The 18,931-nt window shown below is 34.8% G+C and overlaps 1 protein-coding gene across 2 annotated transcripts; it reads right to left on the bottom strand.

The window, feature by feature from the left end:
• Positions 1–6,720: 6,720 nt before the first annotated feature.
• LOC127084988 (serine/threonine-protein phosphatase 5) lies at positions 6,721–15,917 on the bottom strand. 2 transcript variants are annotated; one of them, XM_051025536.1, is made up of 14 exons: positions 15,800–15,917; positions 14,534–14,684; positions 14,057–14,226; positions 13,892–13,963; positions 11,984–12,134; positions 10,315–10,491; positions 9,594–9,702; positions 9,394–9,511; positions 9,062–9,209; positions 8,620–8,868; positions 8,403–8,528; positions 8,230–8,330; positions 8,003–8,077; positions 6,721–7,139 (listed from the first exon to the last, which is right to left on the bottom strand). In XM_051025536.1, the coding sequence occupies exons 2-14, from the start codon at positions 14,601–14,603 to the stop codon at positions 7,080–7,082; spliced, it is 1,626 nt and encodes a 541-aa protein (XP_050881493.1). In that variant the 5' UTR covers positions 14,604–14,684; positions 15,800–15,917; the 3' UTR covers positions 6,721–7,079. The 2 variants fall into 2 exon arrangements, with proteins under 2 accessions (XP_050881493.1, XP_050881494.1); XM_051025537.1 differs by lacking the exon at positions 10,315–10,491.
• Between the last annotated feature and the right edge of the window lie 3,014 nt (positions 15,918–18,931).

Below are 18,931 nucleotides of genomic sequence, written 5' to 3'. Positions count from 1 at the left end.
AGTGTTTGTTTCCCCTGCTGAGTCATCTCTCGCAGATCGTGGTTGCCAGAACCACTATCGCTTTCCCCAACAGCAGGTTTTCAGTGTCGTTCTCTCCCCAGTCTGAATCTCGGCATTTCGTCATTGCTAGAACACCGTGTGGCGGGTCATTTCCCCACATATTTCTTTGCGCTGTGCATCTCCAGCAGCCTTGCCAGGGTCCAGAAGATGGTGATCATTTCCCCAGCAGATCCCCTTGCCTCAGCTTGGTATTCTACCCAGCATTTCGCATCCCTGCATGTAGAATCATATTGCATTGCATCCTTCCAAATCGCGTAGCATTTCCATTTTCATGGAGCATTACGCCATTGAAAAATTCAAACATACGCATGTAAGCATAAAACATTCTCGGTATCCCAAGTGATAAGCTAGAAGTTGTTTCCAGTACTCAGACTGAAGATTGTTCATGACTTACCTTTGTTATCCCCAGCAAGTGTCATTGGCCCATGCACCGCCTCTATTATCTCTCCCTATTTCCGCCGATGCTGACAGGCATGAAGTTTTTCCGGTATGCAGACCGAAGTGGCATTCAGACCAATTTCCGATATTCAGATCGAAGTGGCGTTCAGGCCAGTTTCCGGTATTCAGACCGAAGTGGCATTCAGGCCAATTTTCCGGTATTCAAACCGAAGTGGCATTCAGACCAATTTTCCGGTATTCAGACCGAAGTGGCGTTCAGGCCAGTTTCCGGTATTCAGACCGAAGTGGCGTTCAGGCCAGTTTCCGGTATTCAGACCGAAGTGGCGTTCAGGCCAGTTTTCCGATGTTCAGATCGAAGAAGTTTCTGACGTTCAGGTCGATGCAACTTGTGGCATTCAGGCCAATTTTCCGATGTTCAGATCGAAGAAGTTTCCGACGTTCAGGTCGACGCAACTTGTGGCATTCAGGCCACCTCTCGGTGTTCAGACCGATATTAATAATCTCATATCTCCCGATGTTCAGATCGAAGTCATTTCCAGTATTCAGACTGATGAGCGGCACTCAGGCCATGGTTATTTCTGTGTTACCATTTATTTTGGTATCCAAGTTAACATTCCTTTTTCGGTATTCAGACTGACTCTCACCATACCAGACGGATTATTCTTTCAAGACCACCTCTTTGCTGATTCTGACAGACATTGTTACTGCACTTCACTTCAGTGCAAATTTTTGGGCTTTTATTGTATTCAATCCCTTGATACCTCGAAAGCACGAAGGCCGCTGCTATCTTCTTTCCAGGTCTCCAGTTGATTGAATAGGGGCAGCTGTAATACCCCAAAATTTACCCTTCATTTTTCCTGGAAGCATACGCTTTACACCTCATGCATGCATTCATTTTTAGGTCATTTAACATTAGATACATTGCATTTCATCATGTCAATCAGAATTAGATCCAAGAAACTTTATTTAAAATATATATATATATATATATATATAAATAAAAATAATAACAAATAAATAAATAAATAAATAAAAGAAAAAATCTCAGACTTGGACCTCTCTCAAAAGCCCACTAAGCTACCAATATTAGCCTATAAATACTAGAGTTTCATTGAAACAAAAGGAGAAAAAGGAAGAGAAGCAAAACACTCTGAGGTTTCCTTGGAACAAAACCCTGAGGAAAAAGATAGTGAGAGAAGACCTAACGAAGTTCAGAGCAGCCTCCAAACCCTGAAGGGAACTCAACTACACAGAATCACCTCTGCCTCACATAAACCCTAAAGATTGTTTTGTAAACCTCACGGGTGCAACTCAATTTCAATCAAGCTCTCCAATCAGGTTTGCCCTTATTCCCATTACCTTTTTGCTTTGAAGTTGAATACTCTGAATGTTTGAGGTATGATGGATGAATTTCATTAGATTTTTGCCCACGGGTTTATAATTATGTATGAATGTATAAATAATGTCTTGAATGCTTAATCGTTTAATTTTTGAAGTGTATGCCACAGGGTTTGAGGTTTCTGAAACCATACTGTTATCCATGAAAAAAATGCTTATCGTGTTTCACTAACCCTGTTTGTTGAGTTTTTGTGAGGGCTCACATGACTTTTGCATGGATAACTTGTGTGGTTTTCCACTTTATTTGTGGGATACCCCCTAGAGGTTCATTCTGATTACCTGTACTGACTCACTTTCTTTGATGGTGTTAGCTTGGAAGGATCTCAGGGTTTCCCGTTCCTCTAATTGCTGTTACTTCGGATCTTTATCCGCGTGGTACCTTTTACATTTTTCCCGCATTTTACTGCTTTCCTAGCTGGAAGACCTCGATAGGAGGCAATGTTTTTGTGTGTTTTTTTTTAACAGGTTCCTTCGTCAAGGACTGCCTTTTGGCATGAGTTCACCAAACCCTAACCCTTCATTGATTTTTCTTCTCCTAAACACACGTTTACTCCTTCTACTATAGGTGAGTAAGTCTCCAAAGGTCGAGCATCCGGTAGATTGCGTAGTAACGTCGTCCGCCTCCAAAACCCACTCCATAACCCCGTAGTTAGCCGAACTACGGCTTGCTCTGATTCTCATTATAGATGAGATACGTAGGCATAAGACGCGATGTCTTGGCGAGCACACATCCCCCCAACCCATAGGTCAGCCGAACTACGAAGACTCTGATTCTCATATTCAGATGAGATACGTATGCAGTGGATGCGACATCCGCGCGAGTCATTTTCATTTAACCCTTTTTTTTGGTAAACAACACAAGATAAACTCACACCCTTTAGACAAGAACTACAAAAGTGGATCCCGTAGAGTACTACGGATGCGTAGGGGTGCTAATACCTTCCCTTCGCATAACCGACTCTCGAACTCAAGATTTGGTTGCGAGACCCCGTCTTGTCCTTTCCTTTTTCAGGTTTACTTCGAGCATTTCCTTTCCTTCCTTTGGGATGAATAACGCACGGTGGCGACTCTTCTGTCATTTTCTTTCGCCGATTGTTTTTTCGCACACTGTATTTTTCAGGTTGCTGCAACAAGAAGCATCCTTATGGAGTCTAATCAAGCTACACGGGCATAGGTTTCATCATAATGTATGCCTTCATCCTTTTGCAACAAGTATTGTCAAACATTTCCATCCTTGTCAAGTATGTTGTGAAAGACCCATCGGGTACCAATCACATGATTATATGAAGCTTTTGGAATAAGTTAACAAACATTGCTTCTCACAAATTGATTTAACTCCTCTTGCATAGTAAGCGACAAATGTTCGTTGATGAGAGCCTTTTTGATTCCCTTTGACACAATTTAGGAACTAAAATCCATAAAGTTACATACCTTGCAAATAGAATGTCGAGTTGTAACTCCCCTAGAAATATCCTCAATAACATTTTGGATCGAATGGTCCTTAGTCGTCCTCTAATCTTTGGGAAGATCTTGATGACCCATATTTATCTCCTCATTTTGAGTCTCTTCACTTTGACTTTTATCTACTTCATTTTAATTTTTGTCTTCTCGAAGCATTATTTCCAATATACCTACATAATCAACAACTTCTACTTCTACAAGCTTTGGGTTAGTTTCATCAAAGGTAACATGATTTGGTTCTTCTTTCGAAATGGTTCTTTTGTTATAAACTCGAAATTTTTTACTAGAAGTGGAATAGCCTATGAATATGCATTCATCAACTTTTACGTCAAATTTTCAAAGATTATCCTTCCCGTTGTTAAGAACAAAGCATTTGAACCCAAACACTTGTAAGTGAGAAATATTATGTTTTCTTCCCTTGTATAACTCATAGGTCGTCATCTTTAGAATCGGTCTTATAAAGACACAATTCATCACATAGTAGGCAATGTTACTGCATCAACCCAAAAGTACTTAGTAAGATCTACCTTGTTGAGCATCTTTGTAGCTAACTCTTCAAGAGATCTATTTTTCCTATCCAATATCCCATTTTGTTAGGGAGATTGTGGAATGGAAAAGTTGTGTTGAATACCATTCTCATCATAATATATTTTTATTTTCTCGTTCTGTAACTCGCCACCATGATCATTACGGATCGACGCAATGCTTAGTCCTTTCTTGTTATGGATAACCTTGGCTAGTTTTCATAAAGCATCAAACACGTCTCTTATTGAGATAAGAATAAGGTACTGGTATAACGGGAGTAGACATCCATAACTACAAATTATTAGTCATACCACCAAGACATACAATTTTGGATGGGGAAGAAAGATCCATATGTAAGAGTTGTAAGGGTCAACTTGTAGAAACAACATTTTCTCCTTAAGAGAGACCCTTTACTTGTTTCCTTTTTAGGCACACATCGCATAATGTGTTGTTTTAAAAATGTAAGTCTAGAAGACCGACAAACATTAGTTGAAGGAATTTTATTTAAATTCACTTTGTAGGTGTTTCCACTTCTTGAATTAGAAAAAAGGGTTTGATTTAACTTTGATTTTATAACCCTGCATCCAGAAGAATGAAAGGTTACATTGTTACCTTTGTCGTATAATTGACTGATAATAGATCAATTATACTTCAAATTTTCAACCAAAAGAACTTCATCAATCATTGGACGGGGGGACATACCAACAATTCCAATACCCAAGATCTTTCCTTTATTGTTGTCATTGTAAAATACAAAACCTTCCTTCTTAGGAGTAAAGGATGAGGACAGAGTTTCATCACCAGTCATATGCTTTGAACAACCGCTCAAGGTACCACTTAACATTAGATATTGTAAAGTATTCCTGCACCAAGAACTTGATTTTTAACTTTAAGTACACAAATCATTTTGGATCCTTTAATGTTAGTTTGACAAACAATTTCATCACTAGAACTCACTTTAGGATCATGATTGCACTATCGAAATTCTAATTGTTGTTCTAAGGTTTATAATAAAGACCAGCCTTATTATAAGTCTTTGGTTACAAGATTCAAGTTGTCTCTTCCTTTAGTGAATCTTTCACGTGTGTTTTGAAGATCGTTAACTTTATTTTCAAAAATGGCACATTTTTCATACTTGTTAGATTCATCTAAGACCTCACGGTAGATGGGAGAGATTTGAGTTATAACATTTTGTATCTTCTTAAGATCTTTTATTTCTCCCAAAATATTTTTAGATTTAAGTTTCAGAGAATACAATAATGTCTTTGGAATTTAGAGACAATTAGTTTTAACTTTTTACAAATATTAAATAAATCATGATAGCATAAGGGTGTAGTTACCTCATTTTTCCATGAGATAATATGTTGATTTTTTCATCTGAGAAATCCATGTCGTTGTCATCCCAGACAAATTATGCTTTCTTTTCTTCTTTCTGTTGATTTTGACATTGGTTCCTTCTTTGATTTTTATTTTGAAGGCAATTTGGTCTTGTGTGCCCCCTTCTTCCCACATAGAAAGCATGTATGAGTGAATGAATATCTTCCTTCGATTTTGTTTTGGCCTTCTTGTTGTCTTTCATGCTTCATGAATTTCTTGAAGTTTCGCACTATCACCATCATTTCTCCATTGGAGTCTCTCCATTGGAGTCAGAATCCTTCTCTTCTTCAACCTTGAGAGCTAGACTCTTCTTCTTCTTGTCTCCTTCTTTGTTATCAGTGAGCCTTTTTAACTCTATCTCACGTTGCTCCAATTTATCAAACAATGTTGTCATATTCATGGTTGATAAATCCCTAAATTAAGAAATCATAATGACTTTGGGTTGCCAGCCACGATTTAGGCATCTAAGGATTTTTACAATCAAATCTTCTTTTGAAAAGTTTTTCCAAGAATTCTCATGTGACTCACAATATGAGTGAATCATTTTTGCATGTCATAAATGTTCTTTTCAGGTTTCATTTTGAAAAGCTCAAACTCATGGGTCAATGTGTTCAACATCGACCTCTTTAGCTCAGTAATACCTTCATGGGTAACTTGGAGGATATCCCACATTTCTTTTGTAGATACACGGTGAGATACATGCAAAATCTCATCAAGACTTAGATCAATAGTGATGATTATTTTAACTTTCAAACTGCATTGTATATTTTATTTCTCCTCTTTGGTCTAATCATCTTCATTATTTTTGTTCACCATAACACCATTAACTTTATGTGTGGGAACAAATGAACTTTTTTTCATAACCTTTCAAATACCACAATTCGTCCGAAGATTCTCATATTCTCTTTCCACAAACTATAACCTTCTCCATTGAATAATGACAATTCGTTTAGTGAGTCACCTTAAGTTATTTCCTTTCTCCCAAGACGATTAATCTTAAGAGAAGTTATTTCTCCCAAGACGATTAATCTTAAGAGAAGTTATTTCTCCCAAGACGGTTAATCTTAAGAGAAGTTATGCTCTGATGTATTGAACAAGTGACTCCAAACACAAGAGAAAATGAAAGAAGAGAAAATAAGCATTTTCTTAAAAACCTCTCGACCTTCAAGGCAAGATAATGAAGATAACTCAAATGAAGACTCTTCAAAGAAATAAGTTTGTTTGTTTACTGTTACAACAAGTGCGACAAATACATTTTAATTTCAAGAGTACTGTATCGATAGTGAGTATTAGAAGATGTATTTGGGTAATCTGATTAATTAACAAGTATCATAACCACATAGAATTATTATTTCTGTTAACGTAAAATAGTACAAGTGATTTCTATCCCAAAAAAATAGTACAAGTGATCTCTATAATTAAAAGAAAAATGGTTCAATCATTTTTGTTGCAATGTAAAAATCAAGCCAACATTTTCAAAAAAGAAAACCAAATCACAGATAAGTAAAAGGTTCAATCTATCTATGCCATTTATGTAACCAGTTTAAATAAACTAAACCATAATCACTGCTTGTCTCATGAAGCCAATGAAGATGCAAGTTTCCTTACACTTGTTTACCAAAAAAAGACAAAAAGTACAAAAGAAAGTGGCATCATTTGGTGAGGAGGGAAAAATGAATTTCAATGAAATGTTTTAAACCAAAAATATTATACAAAACAAGAGTGCTATCACCATGTACCAAATCTTCTCTAGCCACCTTCCAAAATGTTGTTGCCCTTAGGGCTTAAAACTAAGACATTTTAAAGCAGCATCAACCATTGGCAGTTCTAGATTTCTAGTCAGCTTTTGTAGTAATAATTTATGAGAACATCCTGAGGAAGTTGTTTGCATAAGCCATTGGCTTAACATCAGGGTGTGGCTGCAAAATCAAGAATGCATATCAACACCACAAAGCATCATAAATTGAATGAAGATATGTAAAATACATTCACAATGCAGCAGAAGAATGTATGTGTAATAAAATTAAGAGTTATATTTTTGTTCATTATTTTCAGTGTTATCGATTGCGGATGGCCGACTATGGTGAAATGCAAAAAAAATCCAACATTTTAAGCTGTCATGTCTGTCATAAAACATCCTGGCACGGCCATCCTTTACAAAATAGTAGTCAATCCTGGATAGCGGTGTGGAGCACCCGACCCCAAAAATGGGATGGCGGGATGGCCGCTATTTAATCATTTTTTGAACAAATTACATGAATAATAATTATAAACATATGAAGTACAGAGGGATGAATGAAGTGCAGAGAAAGGTGAGGGAGGAGGAACTTGTGATTTTTCTTTGGAAAGGCTGAAGTGCAGAAGCATCGGTGAAGGAAGGTAAGGATTGAGTCTCAACTCAAATTTGAATGAAAAACCCAAAATTACCCTTAAAACATTTTTAATTTAAGGGGTAATTTCGGTTTTCAAAGGGGACAGAAACCGCTCAGGACCGGGAACCACTCCCCCCAGCTACCCGCTAGTTACCCTATAGCGGCCGCTATATTTTCTGCAACTAGTTTTCTGCACCACTAAGGCTCTTCCAATAGCGGCGCTATCGCACTATAGCGGAGGCCGGCCGCTATAGCGGGATAGCACCGCTATTGACAACTCTGTCTGACAGTTATGAAAATCTATGATAGCTGATATTTGACAGCACTAATTCTTTTCCTTTTTCATTTTCTATTATCATTACAATACATAATATAATATTGGCAGACTTCGAAATCCGAGAGATACTAACCACTGATGCGAATGTAATAATGTTAGGTTTCAAATCAGGCGCTTCAAATCGAATAAAGGCACCTTTGTTACCCATCTACAGAAAGAAAACAATGAAAAATCAGCACATGTATATTTCATGCGAGGATAAGTGATTACTTAGATACATTAATATAAGAAGCATGCTTGGCACAGTCACGATATAAAGTTATTCAAGAAAGAATGTTGTAACAAAAGGGATCTGGTTACCTGATCGCAGTAATTTGGAGCAGAAAACACAGTTATGAGTTTACCGTCATGTTCAATCTCATATCCCTCGTCCTTTACTTCATGTGATCGGACGACTAAATCTGTAAAATGATAATTCACATGAAGTCGCTGTTGAAAGAAGAAATAAAGTATTAGACGAATGGAAAACATACCTAAGTTATTTCCCTTCAAGAACCTTTTCGTAACATCTGCACCGAAAGAAAGTCCTACACCACGCTTGCTCGGGCCTCTTCCAGGGAGAGGTTGTGGATCACTCCATAGCAACTCACACATCAACCCTACACATACAAAACATACATACATAATTAAAACTACAAAACATACATGGATTTAGGAGAATGATTAAAAAAAGATTATGATGAATCTTACCTTCCTCGGGAGGCTCACAAAACCGATTAATTGATCGGATTTCAGAGAGTTTGACCCCATCAACACTAAAAAGACCACCGTGGACTACGAAAACTTTCTCATTTATCACATGAGCCAAAGGTAAACAGCAGAATACTTCCGCAAATAGTTCAACAAACGTTTCATTCAACTTTGAGCGCACCTCACCCTCAAAACCATATATCTTATTCATGCTCTTGCTCTCGTGATTTCCTCTAGCTAGATATATGGCTGAAAATAATATAGCAACAAAACAAGTTACAGCATCCAAGTTAACTAAGTGAAGTGAGAAACAAGTATATAAATATTTATGTAAAATCCAATAGCACAAAAAGGATTAAGAGAGAATAAATTAAATAAATTCATTTCCTATCAAAAATAATAATAAACGAAACCTAACACGCTAATAAAGAGCTAGGTTTACCTGATGGAGACATGCACTTAAATGCAAACAAAGTGAGAATGACTTCCAAAGAAAATGATCCTCTATCCACAAAGTCACCATTAAAGAGATATGGATTTTCTTCTGAAGGAAGACCATTGAGCTCAAAAATATTCATAAGATCATAAAACTGCAGGAGTCATGAAATATAAAATTGAAAGGGTTAAGAATAAAATAAAAACAAAATACACTTAAAAGTTAAAACAGTATAATAAAATCAATTACCTAGCAACTTCAGCAATGCTTAGAATCAAAAGCAGGTATAAGACCCGAACATACACTTAAAGTTAAAAAAGTATAATAAAATCAATTACCTGACCATGCACATCACCACAAACAGTAAAGTGTTTTCCATTTGGAACCGTTATGTCGACAAGAGAAGGCAAAGCTTGCAACATTTCTTTTGTTTGCAATACAATCTGGAATGCATACCTAAAACATTGAAGCATAACAAATTTGAGTACATTTAAGAAAGAAAAAAGCGTGCATACAACAAAAATTCTTTCTTCAATACCGTTTATGCAAGCATTGCTGTTTCTTGAAATCATCCATCATTTTCTTTACAAAATCCAAAGTAATAACATCTCCCTCTATTCTTGCTCCAGAATACTGTGGCTCAACATCTATTTTTGAAATAAAACACCGAAAATAAATCATGGTCATGAGTGAAATCAAATGCTTCAATGGAACATGAAAAAGGCTATGAAAATAAAATTAGCTTAATAATAATTGCATTTAACAGCACAAAAGAAAAGTTCAAACTTGCAAACAGCTGGAGAAAACAACAAGTATTAGACATAACATATATCTTTTCTTTATGATCCACTTTCTCTTACAGTTTCAAATTAAATATACCCCAACAAGTAAATTTAAAAGCACGCAGCATCCATAATGCTTATTACTTTCTAAATTTAGAAAAATAAACCAAAATTTGGAACCCAACAGCAATGTGCAAAAGCATGTTCCTATACTCAAAATTCTAATGACCTAAGACACACAAGATGGTCTTTATTTTCTTAGGTTGAATTGTAACTTGATGCAAAAAAAAAAAAATACAAAGAATTGTATTGCATTACAAAACAGTTTATTTCTTATGCATTGTCGATAATGATTTCACTTGACTTGTATCAAAATTCTCAATTGAATTAAGATCAACCGTCCTATGATTAATTGGTTTTAGGTCTTGATTAATTTTAAGCTTAGACTAGGGTCTTGTAAATGACTCCTAAATGTACCAGTATTGTAGCCATTCCACCAAAATGCCCAAAGGACCAACAGCAAACCGACCACAACAATTGCAGCTGCTAATGTGGTCTTTGATGTCCTGAACAACATAACCACCACTGACATAACTGCTACTGTCACTGCTGCCATGGCAACTTCGGTTGGCACCGAAGAATTGCGGCCCTTTCCTATAATGAAGAGTGATAACTTATAGTGAAGTATGCAAACATCCAATGCTGATATGCATAAAATGGCCCTAGAACTTATGAAAACGTTTGTAGAGGAAAAAAATGGATGATTAAAATATGTCATGGAACATGGGAGAACGACTACTGACTTGGGGAAAAAATAAAACCCTATGTATCAATAAGAGGTGATAAAAAATGGTTAATGTGATCATTTTTAAGGTAGGTTCTTCAAACATAAGACTCAACTATTGATAAATTTCCTTTTAATTTTTTATTTTTATTTTTATCTTTCTGCCTTCTAAAATCTAAAATACCAATTAAAAGGACGAAGGAGAAAGAAACAGAAGGCAGAAGTCTAAAGTAGACGAAAGATAGGAAGCAAAAATCATCTATATCTATATCGTCGATAAGAAGTTTTCTGTTTTAGTTCACATATTGGACAACCAAGTATCCAGCTAATTCAATCATTACTTACTTATAGTTAACCAAGTATAATAATAACGTACTTACTATTGCAAGAATTAGTTTGAGCCTTGGCAAATACTAATTATAATTACTAAAAAGAGGAAACAATGTGAAAACAATATGCGAATAAACACAGAAACTAGATGGATATATAGTCAATGATAGACGCGAATCTGAAAAAAGGAAGACGTCAGAGTAGATGAGGTCATACACTTATACGTATTTTAAAGATGTTTGTCATATCAGCCCAACCACCAACCTTCCAAGCAACCAATACAAAACAAAGATAAAATCTTACGCGTTGAGTGAAGTTTCCTATTTCATTATTATACTGAGATTGTATTCACCCATTTAGCCCTTCTTATCAACTTTGCATTTCATATATTTCTGATTAAGAATGAAAAAAATCCACCAAGGATTTACATATGCAGCCAAGAAAAGAACTTGATAAGTTGCAAATCAAATCCCCAAATTCATAGGAAAATGGTCCGCTAAACTGCTCTCATTGCTACTCAGACCACTATCATCAACACTACTTACTCAAAGAAATAATACACATAACTTATTCAAATATTGCCAAAAGGGATGCAAATGAATTAAAACTATAAATTGAAACTAGATATTAATTGACATCTTACAATCTAATCTACCCCGTGAAAATGAACAAGTTAAAAGATGGAAATGACATCCATCCATATCACAATTAAATCAGGAGACCAACCGAACAATCTCATGAAAAACTGAAAGTCACGTCCCTAAATATAATTGCTTCATTTTTCACATCAAAGATATCAGGATCCTTGAAAACATGTGTTCATATATGAATGAACACTAACTCGAGGTCATAAGATATTTATAACTTGAGACCTTGTACCAAACTTTCAAACAATTTAAAAAACTACAGCTACTCCTCTAAGGGCTTGCTATTTACAACAAAAGAGTGGTCCACAAAAGGAGGGAGGCTTAGAAGAAGAAAAATAAATATAAAACAAAGATATTAGCATAAGAAACATATTCAAAATAGTACCTATTGAACGAAAATCTATGGATTCAGCTATTGGACGTTTCACGGATCCTGGTACAGCAATAGCTTCTTCAAATTTCAGTTTCATAACTGCTTTTTCACATTCCTTCAATTTTTTTGTTGCATCAGGATCATTTGGACACATTTTCTTGACCTGGTCAGTATAAGTATATATCATATCAAACATGTTTATAGTTTGAAACAAGTAGATATTACAAAACAAAACAAACAAACAAAAGCGAGGTAGTCAAAGTTATTTTGAAGTAAAAAAAAAAAACTAGAGTTATTGGCTTAAAAGATATTCCAAATGAGATCGAAGAACTGTCTGCTTCTGCGAGCAGATGACTTTTGTGTAAAAACATTTCAATAAGGTTTCTGGAAGAAAAACTGTCAGATTCTAACAATTTAAACAAGAATTAGCAAGTAGTAAGTAATTTTTTAGAAAAAACTGCACCAGGGGTTTTACATCCTAATTCTTTGTACCAATGTAGTATTTTCTTTTTCTTGTGTCAAGTTATAGTCCTTTCGCATTTAAAAATGTGAACACCATTGGATTGACTTTCATTCTCCATCCAGTTTTGTTACAGATTTGTATATACAATCTTTTAATGATCTACTAAAAAGAATGTTTCAACACTCAACACCATTGTTAGGCCCAAGTCGACAACAAGGAGGCCGCCACAAACTTAAATAAAAAGGGAAAATAAGTGTGTTAATCTTAATGAATTAGGAGTTGTAACTGACTAGTTGAGGTAATTTAGATGTTATTTTGATGGATTGCTGATGTAGTTTACCTTTTTTAATGCTCAATTGGATACAGACATGAAAATGAGGTTTGGTTCAACATCGTTGACGTTTTTAAACATAAAAGACTAACTTGACATTTTGAAAAAAACTAACCTAGACACACAAAAGTTAAAGGACTGCATTGATGTATAAAATCAAGATAGGAATTGATAGTTTGCAATTTCTACAGTCAGCATAAGTCAAGACCTCTATCCTTCAAACCACAGTCCCATCTCTAAGTTTTGCACTACATTCAGAGGTCGGTGGTAGCAACTGAAACAATCGCACAACCATTGTACAGAAAAATGACACCGCGTTAAGAGTAACCCCGCATGCCTCTGCTCCACCTAGGAGTCCTCGTATTTACCCTATACTAGAACATGTGGATCAAATTCCAGCTGAAACCGCTTGAGAAATTCTTTCTCAAAAGCCCTTCATGTTGCACTTTGGCTGATGTCTTCCCAACAAAACCACCATTTGAGATCTCCCCCTCTCAGCGGCGGCATCACAACCAGTGATTGCTTCTCCTCAAGTACTCTGATGGCTTCTAAATATTGATTCCATTGACAAGCCACCAATAAACCTCATTTCCAATCAATTTTGTAATCATCTTCTAGATGCAATACCCACAGCTCCAAGATAAGAGTTCCAATAGCAATTGATTGGAAATTGTATTTTATTAGAATATCAAGGGAAAAAAATCTCCGATGGTTATAGATAGAATGCACATCTTTGAGGATTTGTAACCTCCCTTCCTTATTTATATTTATACATCTCAACTACACCTTCTTGACACTTTTGAAAATATTGCCTGCAATATCTCTCTTTCTTTCGCTGTTCATTATTTTCCATCAACCAGGGTAGCTGTAACCCTTTTTTGGACTGATATTACACCAGGAAAAACTACTGAACATATTTACAATGAATTATACCTATTTCTTGTCACATAAGTTCCTATCGTTATTGTTAGTTTCTCTAAAAAGCTAAAATTAACAATGTTTATAAAATATTATAAAAGATTTAGTTTAGAGAAACTGATTTTACATTCTCCGAGAAACTGATTAACCATGATCTATCAATGTTCTCCGATAATGCATTGCAACTGATTAGAAATATGTTAGTTACCTGCTGAAAATCCTTCAGTGCTTCCTTGAATTTACCCAGCCCAAGATGAGCAGCACCTCGCCTGTAATATCCCTATAACAAAAAAGCATAATTGTTTGAAACAAATATTATTATTAAAGATGATTAAATACAAGAGAGGGTCTAAAGTTTTAAGAGTTGGAGAACCTTTGAATATTTAGGATCAACTTCAATGGCCTTTGTAGCATCTAATATCGCGCTACCATATTCCTCAAGCCGGAGATGGGCAAAGGCACGATTAGCAAAGTAAACTGCGCTTTGACTGTTTAGCTCAATTGCTTGTGTATATAGATCAATGGCGTGGGAAAATTTCCGATCTGAAAAAAGAAATTCACGGAATCAGCAAATGTTGGCCTATAGAAGTGTTAAAGCAGGTCATTGCAAACAAGATTCACAATCTCTTTTTATTATATGTAGCATCACCTAATCGATAATATGTAGAGAGAAGCATAATCTTAAATCACATATGATATTTTCTATAATTACGTGATAACCGACAATGAAGTATGAAAGTGTTACTCATCAAATTGAATCAGGTTCCAAGATTCGGCTTAAGTTTAATTTACCACAAAAATAATTGTCATGTTAAAGCAAGTCAATAATCATTGTATGATTATTAATTACCTTTGAATGCTTCATTAGCAAGGACTTTAAACTCTTCAGCCTTTGCAACACTATGCTCTTCAGTTGCCATTCTAGTTAAAACTTTTGTTGTATATGGTGATGAAACTCAGAACATAACAAAGTCAATCCTTTCCTCACAATAATCAACCAACTACAATAACACAGAAAAAATGTTAAAAGTATAATATTAACCAGCATAGCAAATAATCTATATCAGAAATCGCATTAAATGGATTGCTTGAAATCATCGATCTTTGAAAAAATATAGTGTTGCAAAGATTGATAAAGCTGAACAAACAGATGGAGAGAATGAATACAGTACATATATGAACACAGAAAAATTTAACTAGTAATTATCATAATCATAATAAATATAAGCCTCCTTAATTCATCATGCCTCATAAGTCACCGCGTTAAAAGTAGGGTCAATCTATGTAGCACAGACAATTCAGATGAAAGGTGTGTTCGATTTCTAGCTATGTAGCACAGACAATTCAGATGAAAGGTGTGTCCGATATCTACCTATGTAGCATAGACACTTCAGATTAAAGGTGTGTCCGATATCTGAAACCTTCAAATGTGATTATATTCAAATAGGTCCATTTTCTCAAATTATTATACTACCTCCGGTCCTATTTATAAGAAAAAGTTTGCTTTTTATATTCATTCAATAACTAATAACTAATGTGGTTCTATATTTTGTCCAGACACATTGTTTATTCAATGAATCTACAAAACAAACTTTTTTTATAAATAGGACCGGATAGAGTAGTTGCCAACGTGTTAATGTATAGTGTCTTATGTCTGTATGAGTGTTTTATTTAGGTCAACTCTCCTAATCTTTCTACTCCTAATGAAAAAATTTAATCCCTAATAACTGCAATCACATCATTATCATGGTAAAAAAAAACATAATCATTCACCATTGCAAACCCAACATCCTTGAGTTTATTATAACCAAAATAATCAACGAAAACAATATACCCTCCAAAAGCAACTAAATCAAAGGGATTTAGCAATAGCATTAGAACATATAAGAGACAAACATGAGAAGAAAACAACACATGCAAAAAAATGATTAATTCATTATAAGAGTTGTTGTTAAAGGTTGTAATCAGTGGGAGAAGGTAATCTGAAACATAGGGTAGTTGAAGAGAAGCAATACAGTGTGAAGAAAAAGAAGAAGACGATCTAGGTATGGTTCAATTGCATATGCAAAGAGATTGAAGAGAAAATTCAGAGAGAGAGAGGGAGAGAGAGATTTACCGGCGGGCGTTGGGGGCGCTGGAGGCTGGTGGAACAGTGAGGGGATTTGTGTGAGTTGAGAGACACCCTAATAACAATCACTTCGTTCCTCAACTTCCCACTTATGTTTTCTTTCATTAAATTTTATTATTTATCTATTTATTTATTGTTGATTACGATCAAGTTTATTAAAAATATATTAATTATTAATTAAAAAATAAGATTAATTACTATCAATGTAAGATTTACACCGTCGATTCATCACCATCACTAGTTTGCATTATTTTATAGATTTTTAAAATAAAAGTCAAATTTATTTCAATATCTAACGGATAAGATTAACTGACGGTGTAAAATCTTTTTACCCTGTCAATGTATATCAATTAAATCCTTAAAAAATTAAATAATTAAAATAAAATAAAAAATTTAAAGATAATTTTTTATTTATTAAAATAGATAAAATAAAATAAGAATTACTTTGATAAAAATAATTATATTAAATAGATAGTCGATTAGTTTCGGTATTTTTTACTTTGATCTTTGTAATTTATTATTTTTTATGAAGTCTTTAAATTTTAATTTTTATTTGATTTTAGTCTACGATGACCTTAATCATTTGTTACAAAAACGGTGATGTGGTTAACATTTTTGACGTTAATTTATTTTTAAAATTTTAATTGATGAATCAAATGATGATGTGGATTAAATTGTTTTGTGGTATTAAAGGGAAGAACAAAATAAATAAAAAATTGTTGATTTCAAAATCATTTTCTTTTTCCTCGCTCATGCGCCTGCGTCATCTTCTTCTTTCCTCCATTTCTACTTTATCTTCTTCTTCTTTTTCATTTTTGCGTATTGAAACATGTTTAATTCCTCTGTTGGGAACTCAATCATGTCTAACTTTGTCATTTTTCACAAATTATATCTTTCTTTCATTCAAGACTGACCATTTAGTAATTGTTTCCTTAAATTCATCCAGTGATAATTTATAATTATTATCTAACTCCTTCATCCTAAACTTATCATATTTTGGTCTCTTCTCATTATTTAAAGCATCATCGCCACTGCTACCAAGCTCATCACTATAATAGTTAGTCTCCATCTCATTATCAACACCCACACAAATTGATGAACTTACATTTTTGACACCCTTCACAATTTTATTTGGAGTTTATTTGTGCTCATTTGCAACACATTTACCTTACCTATTTTGCCATTATCATCATGTTGTTTATCCTTCATGTCAAAGCCATCATCCAACCCTAGAGCCTTATCTTCCTAACTATCATCAAATGTTACATTAATGGTTTCATAATCAATATTATCATTATCATCACTATATTCACCTTCAATATTAACTCTCTCATCACGTTATGCATCTTATTCAACATTGCAACATCATATTGTTCATGTTCTTAAACATTAACTTAACACCATCTTGTTCCTCTTCTTCAACATTAACCTTATCACCATCTTATTCCTCTTCTTCAACATTGACTTCATTAACTTCTTGTTCCTCTTCTTCAATATTAACTATAACTACACCTCTAATTGAATGATCAACATATAAGTGCACTACACATTTCATTTCATTTGCATATTTATAAATCTCATTAGCATCTTTATTAAAATTCTGGTATCAGATATGAGATGTCGAAGGTAATGTCACGACACTAATATTTGAGTAATGCAAACAGGATAAATATAGAGAATAGTAATGCAAGAGACACAAGAAATTGTTAACCCAGTTCGGTCCAACTCACCTACATCTGGGGACTACCAAGCCAGGAAGGAAATTCACTAAAATAGAATCAGTTCAAAGACTCTCCGTACACTTCAACAAGTTACAGTCTTACTCACCTAATCTCTACCCGTGCAATTTCTACCTAAGCACTCTTAGATATGAGAACTCACTCACTTCCCTACAATCACATCTATGATTTTAAACAACAATTCCTTGAGAAAAGAAAACACTTTTCAATAACACACACTTGATTTTACTTCACAGTTTCAATCAAGTAGACACACACTTGATCTTGCTTAACAACTTTGATCAAGTAGACACACACTCTTGCTTACAAGCTTTGAGCGATAAATTACAACCACAAATCAGACCAATTCAATCATCTAAGGATGATTTAAATGGCTTACAAGTCTCACGACTAAACAAGACACAAACCCTAGCTCTCTCTCTCAGTATTTCGCTCGGTATTGGTTATGTATCAAATCAGGTTTTCTATGTCCTATTTATAGAAGCATTCAGTTGGGCTTTGACATCTTGAAAACCCTAAACTATTTTCCAATTAAATCTTCTCATGACAGCTGGTTAGATCTCCTTGGAAAATAAGTAAATCAGGTTGTAATCAATGATTAAATGCGGCTACAAATCAGATCTTCAATCATACATAGATTGCCATTAAATGCGCAATCACATACGTCATTCAGGATGTGATTGCGCAAGGGGGACCAGCTTCTATAACAGCACAACAGCCACACCAGAACAGCATTCATCACACACCGTCTTCATACCAGGGGAACCTTCACAGCTCAGTCTGAGGAAGTGACATCTTCTTCTTACAATCACTTTGCGAAACTCCTTGCTATTTTTGTTAGAAATATCCTCTGGGATATTAACCACACACTCCTTTGATTGCTATAGATTCTCATGAATACAAATCCCTAATTTCCCTCTTAAACATTCAAATTGATTGGCATCCAAAGCTTTTGTGAATATGTCATCTAATTGCTTTTCAGTAGTAACATGCTCCAGTGCTATGATCTTCTCTTCCACAAGTTCTCTAATGAAGTGATGACGAATATCAATGTGATTTGTCCTGCTGTATTGAATAGGATTTTTGGAAATATTTATAGCACTCAGATTGTCACAGTATAATGTCATGACTTCTTGTGAGACATTGTATTCAGACAACATTTATTTCATCCAGACCAGTTGAGAACAACTACTCTCAGCTGCTATGTACTCAACTTCAGCAGTGGATAGAGATACACAGTTATGTTTCTTGCTAAACCATGATATCAGATTGTTCCCTAAGAAGAAACATCCTCTTGATGTGCTCTTCCTATCATCAGCACTTCCAGCCCAGTCAACATCACAGTAACCAGTCAGCATAGATCCAGATCCATGAGTATATA

The sequence above is a fragment of the Lathyrus oleraceus genome, chromosome 5, assembly GCF_024323335.1.
Source record: "Lathyrus oleraceus cultivar Zhongwan6 chromosome 5, CAAS_Psat_ZW6_1.0, whole genome shotgun sequence".
Lineage (NCBI taxonomy): Eukaryota > Viridiplantae > Streptophyta > Magnoliopsida > Fabales > Fabaceae > Lathyrus > Lathyrus oleraceus.
Note: the sequence above shows the minus strand (reverse complement) of the source record. Positions and strands in the feature narration are given on the sequence as shown.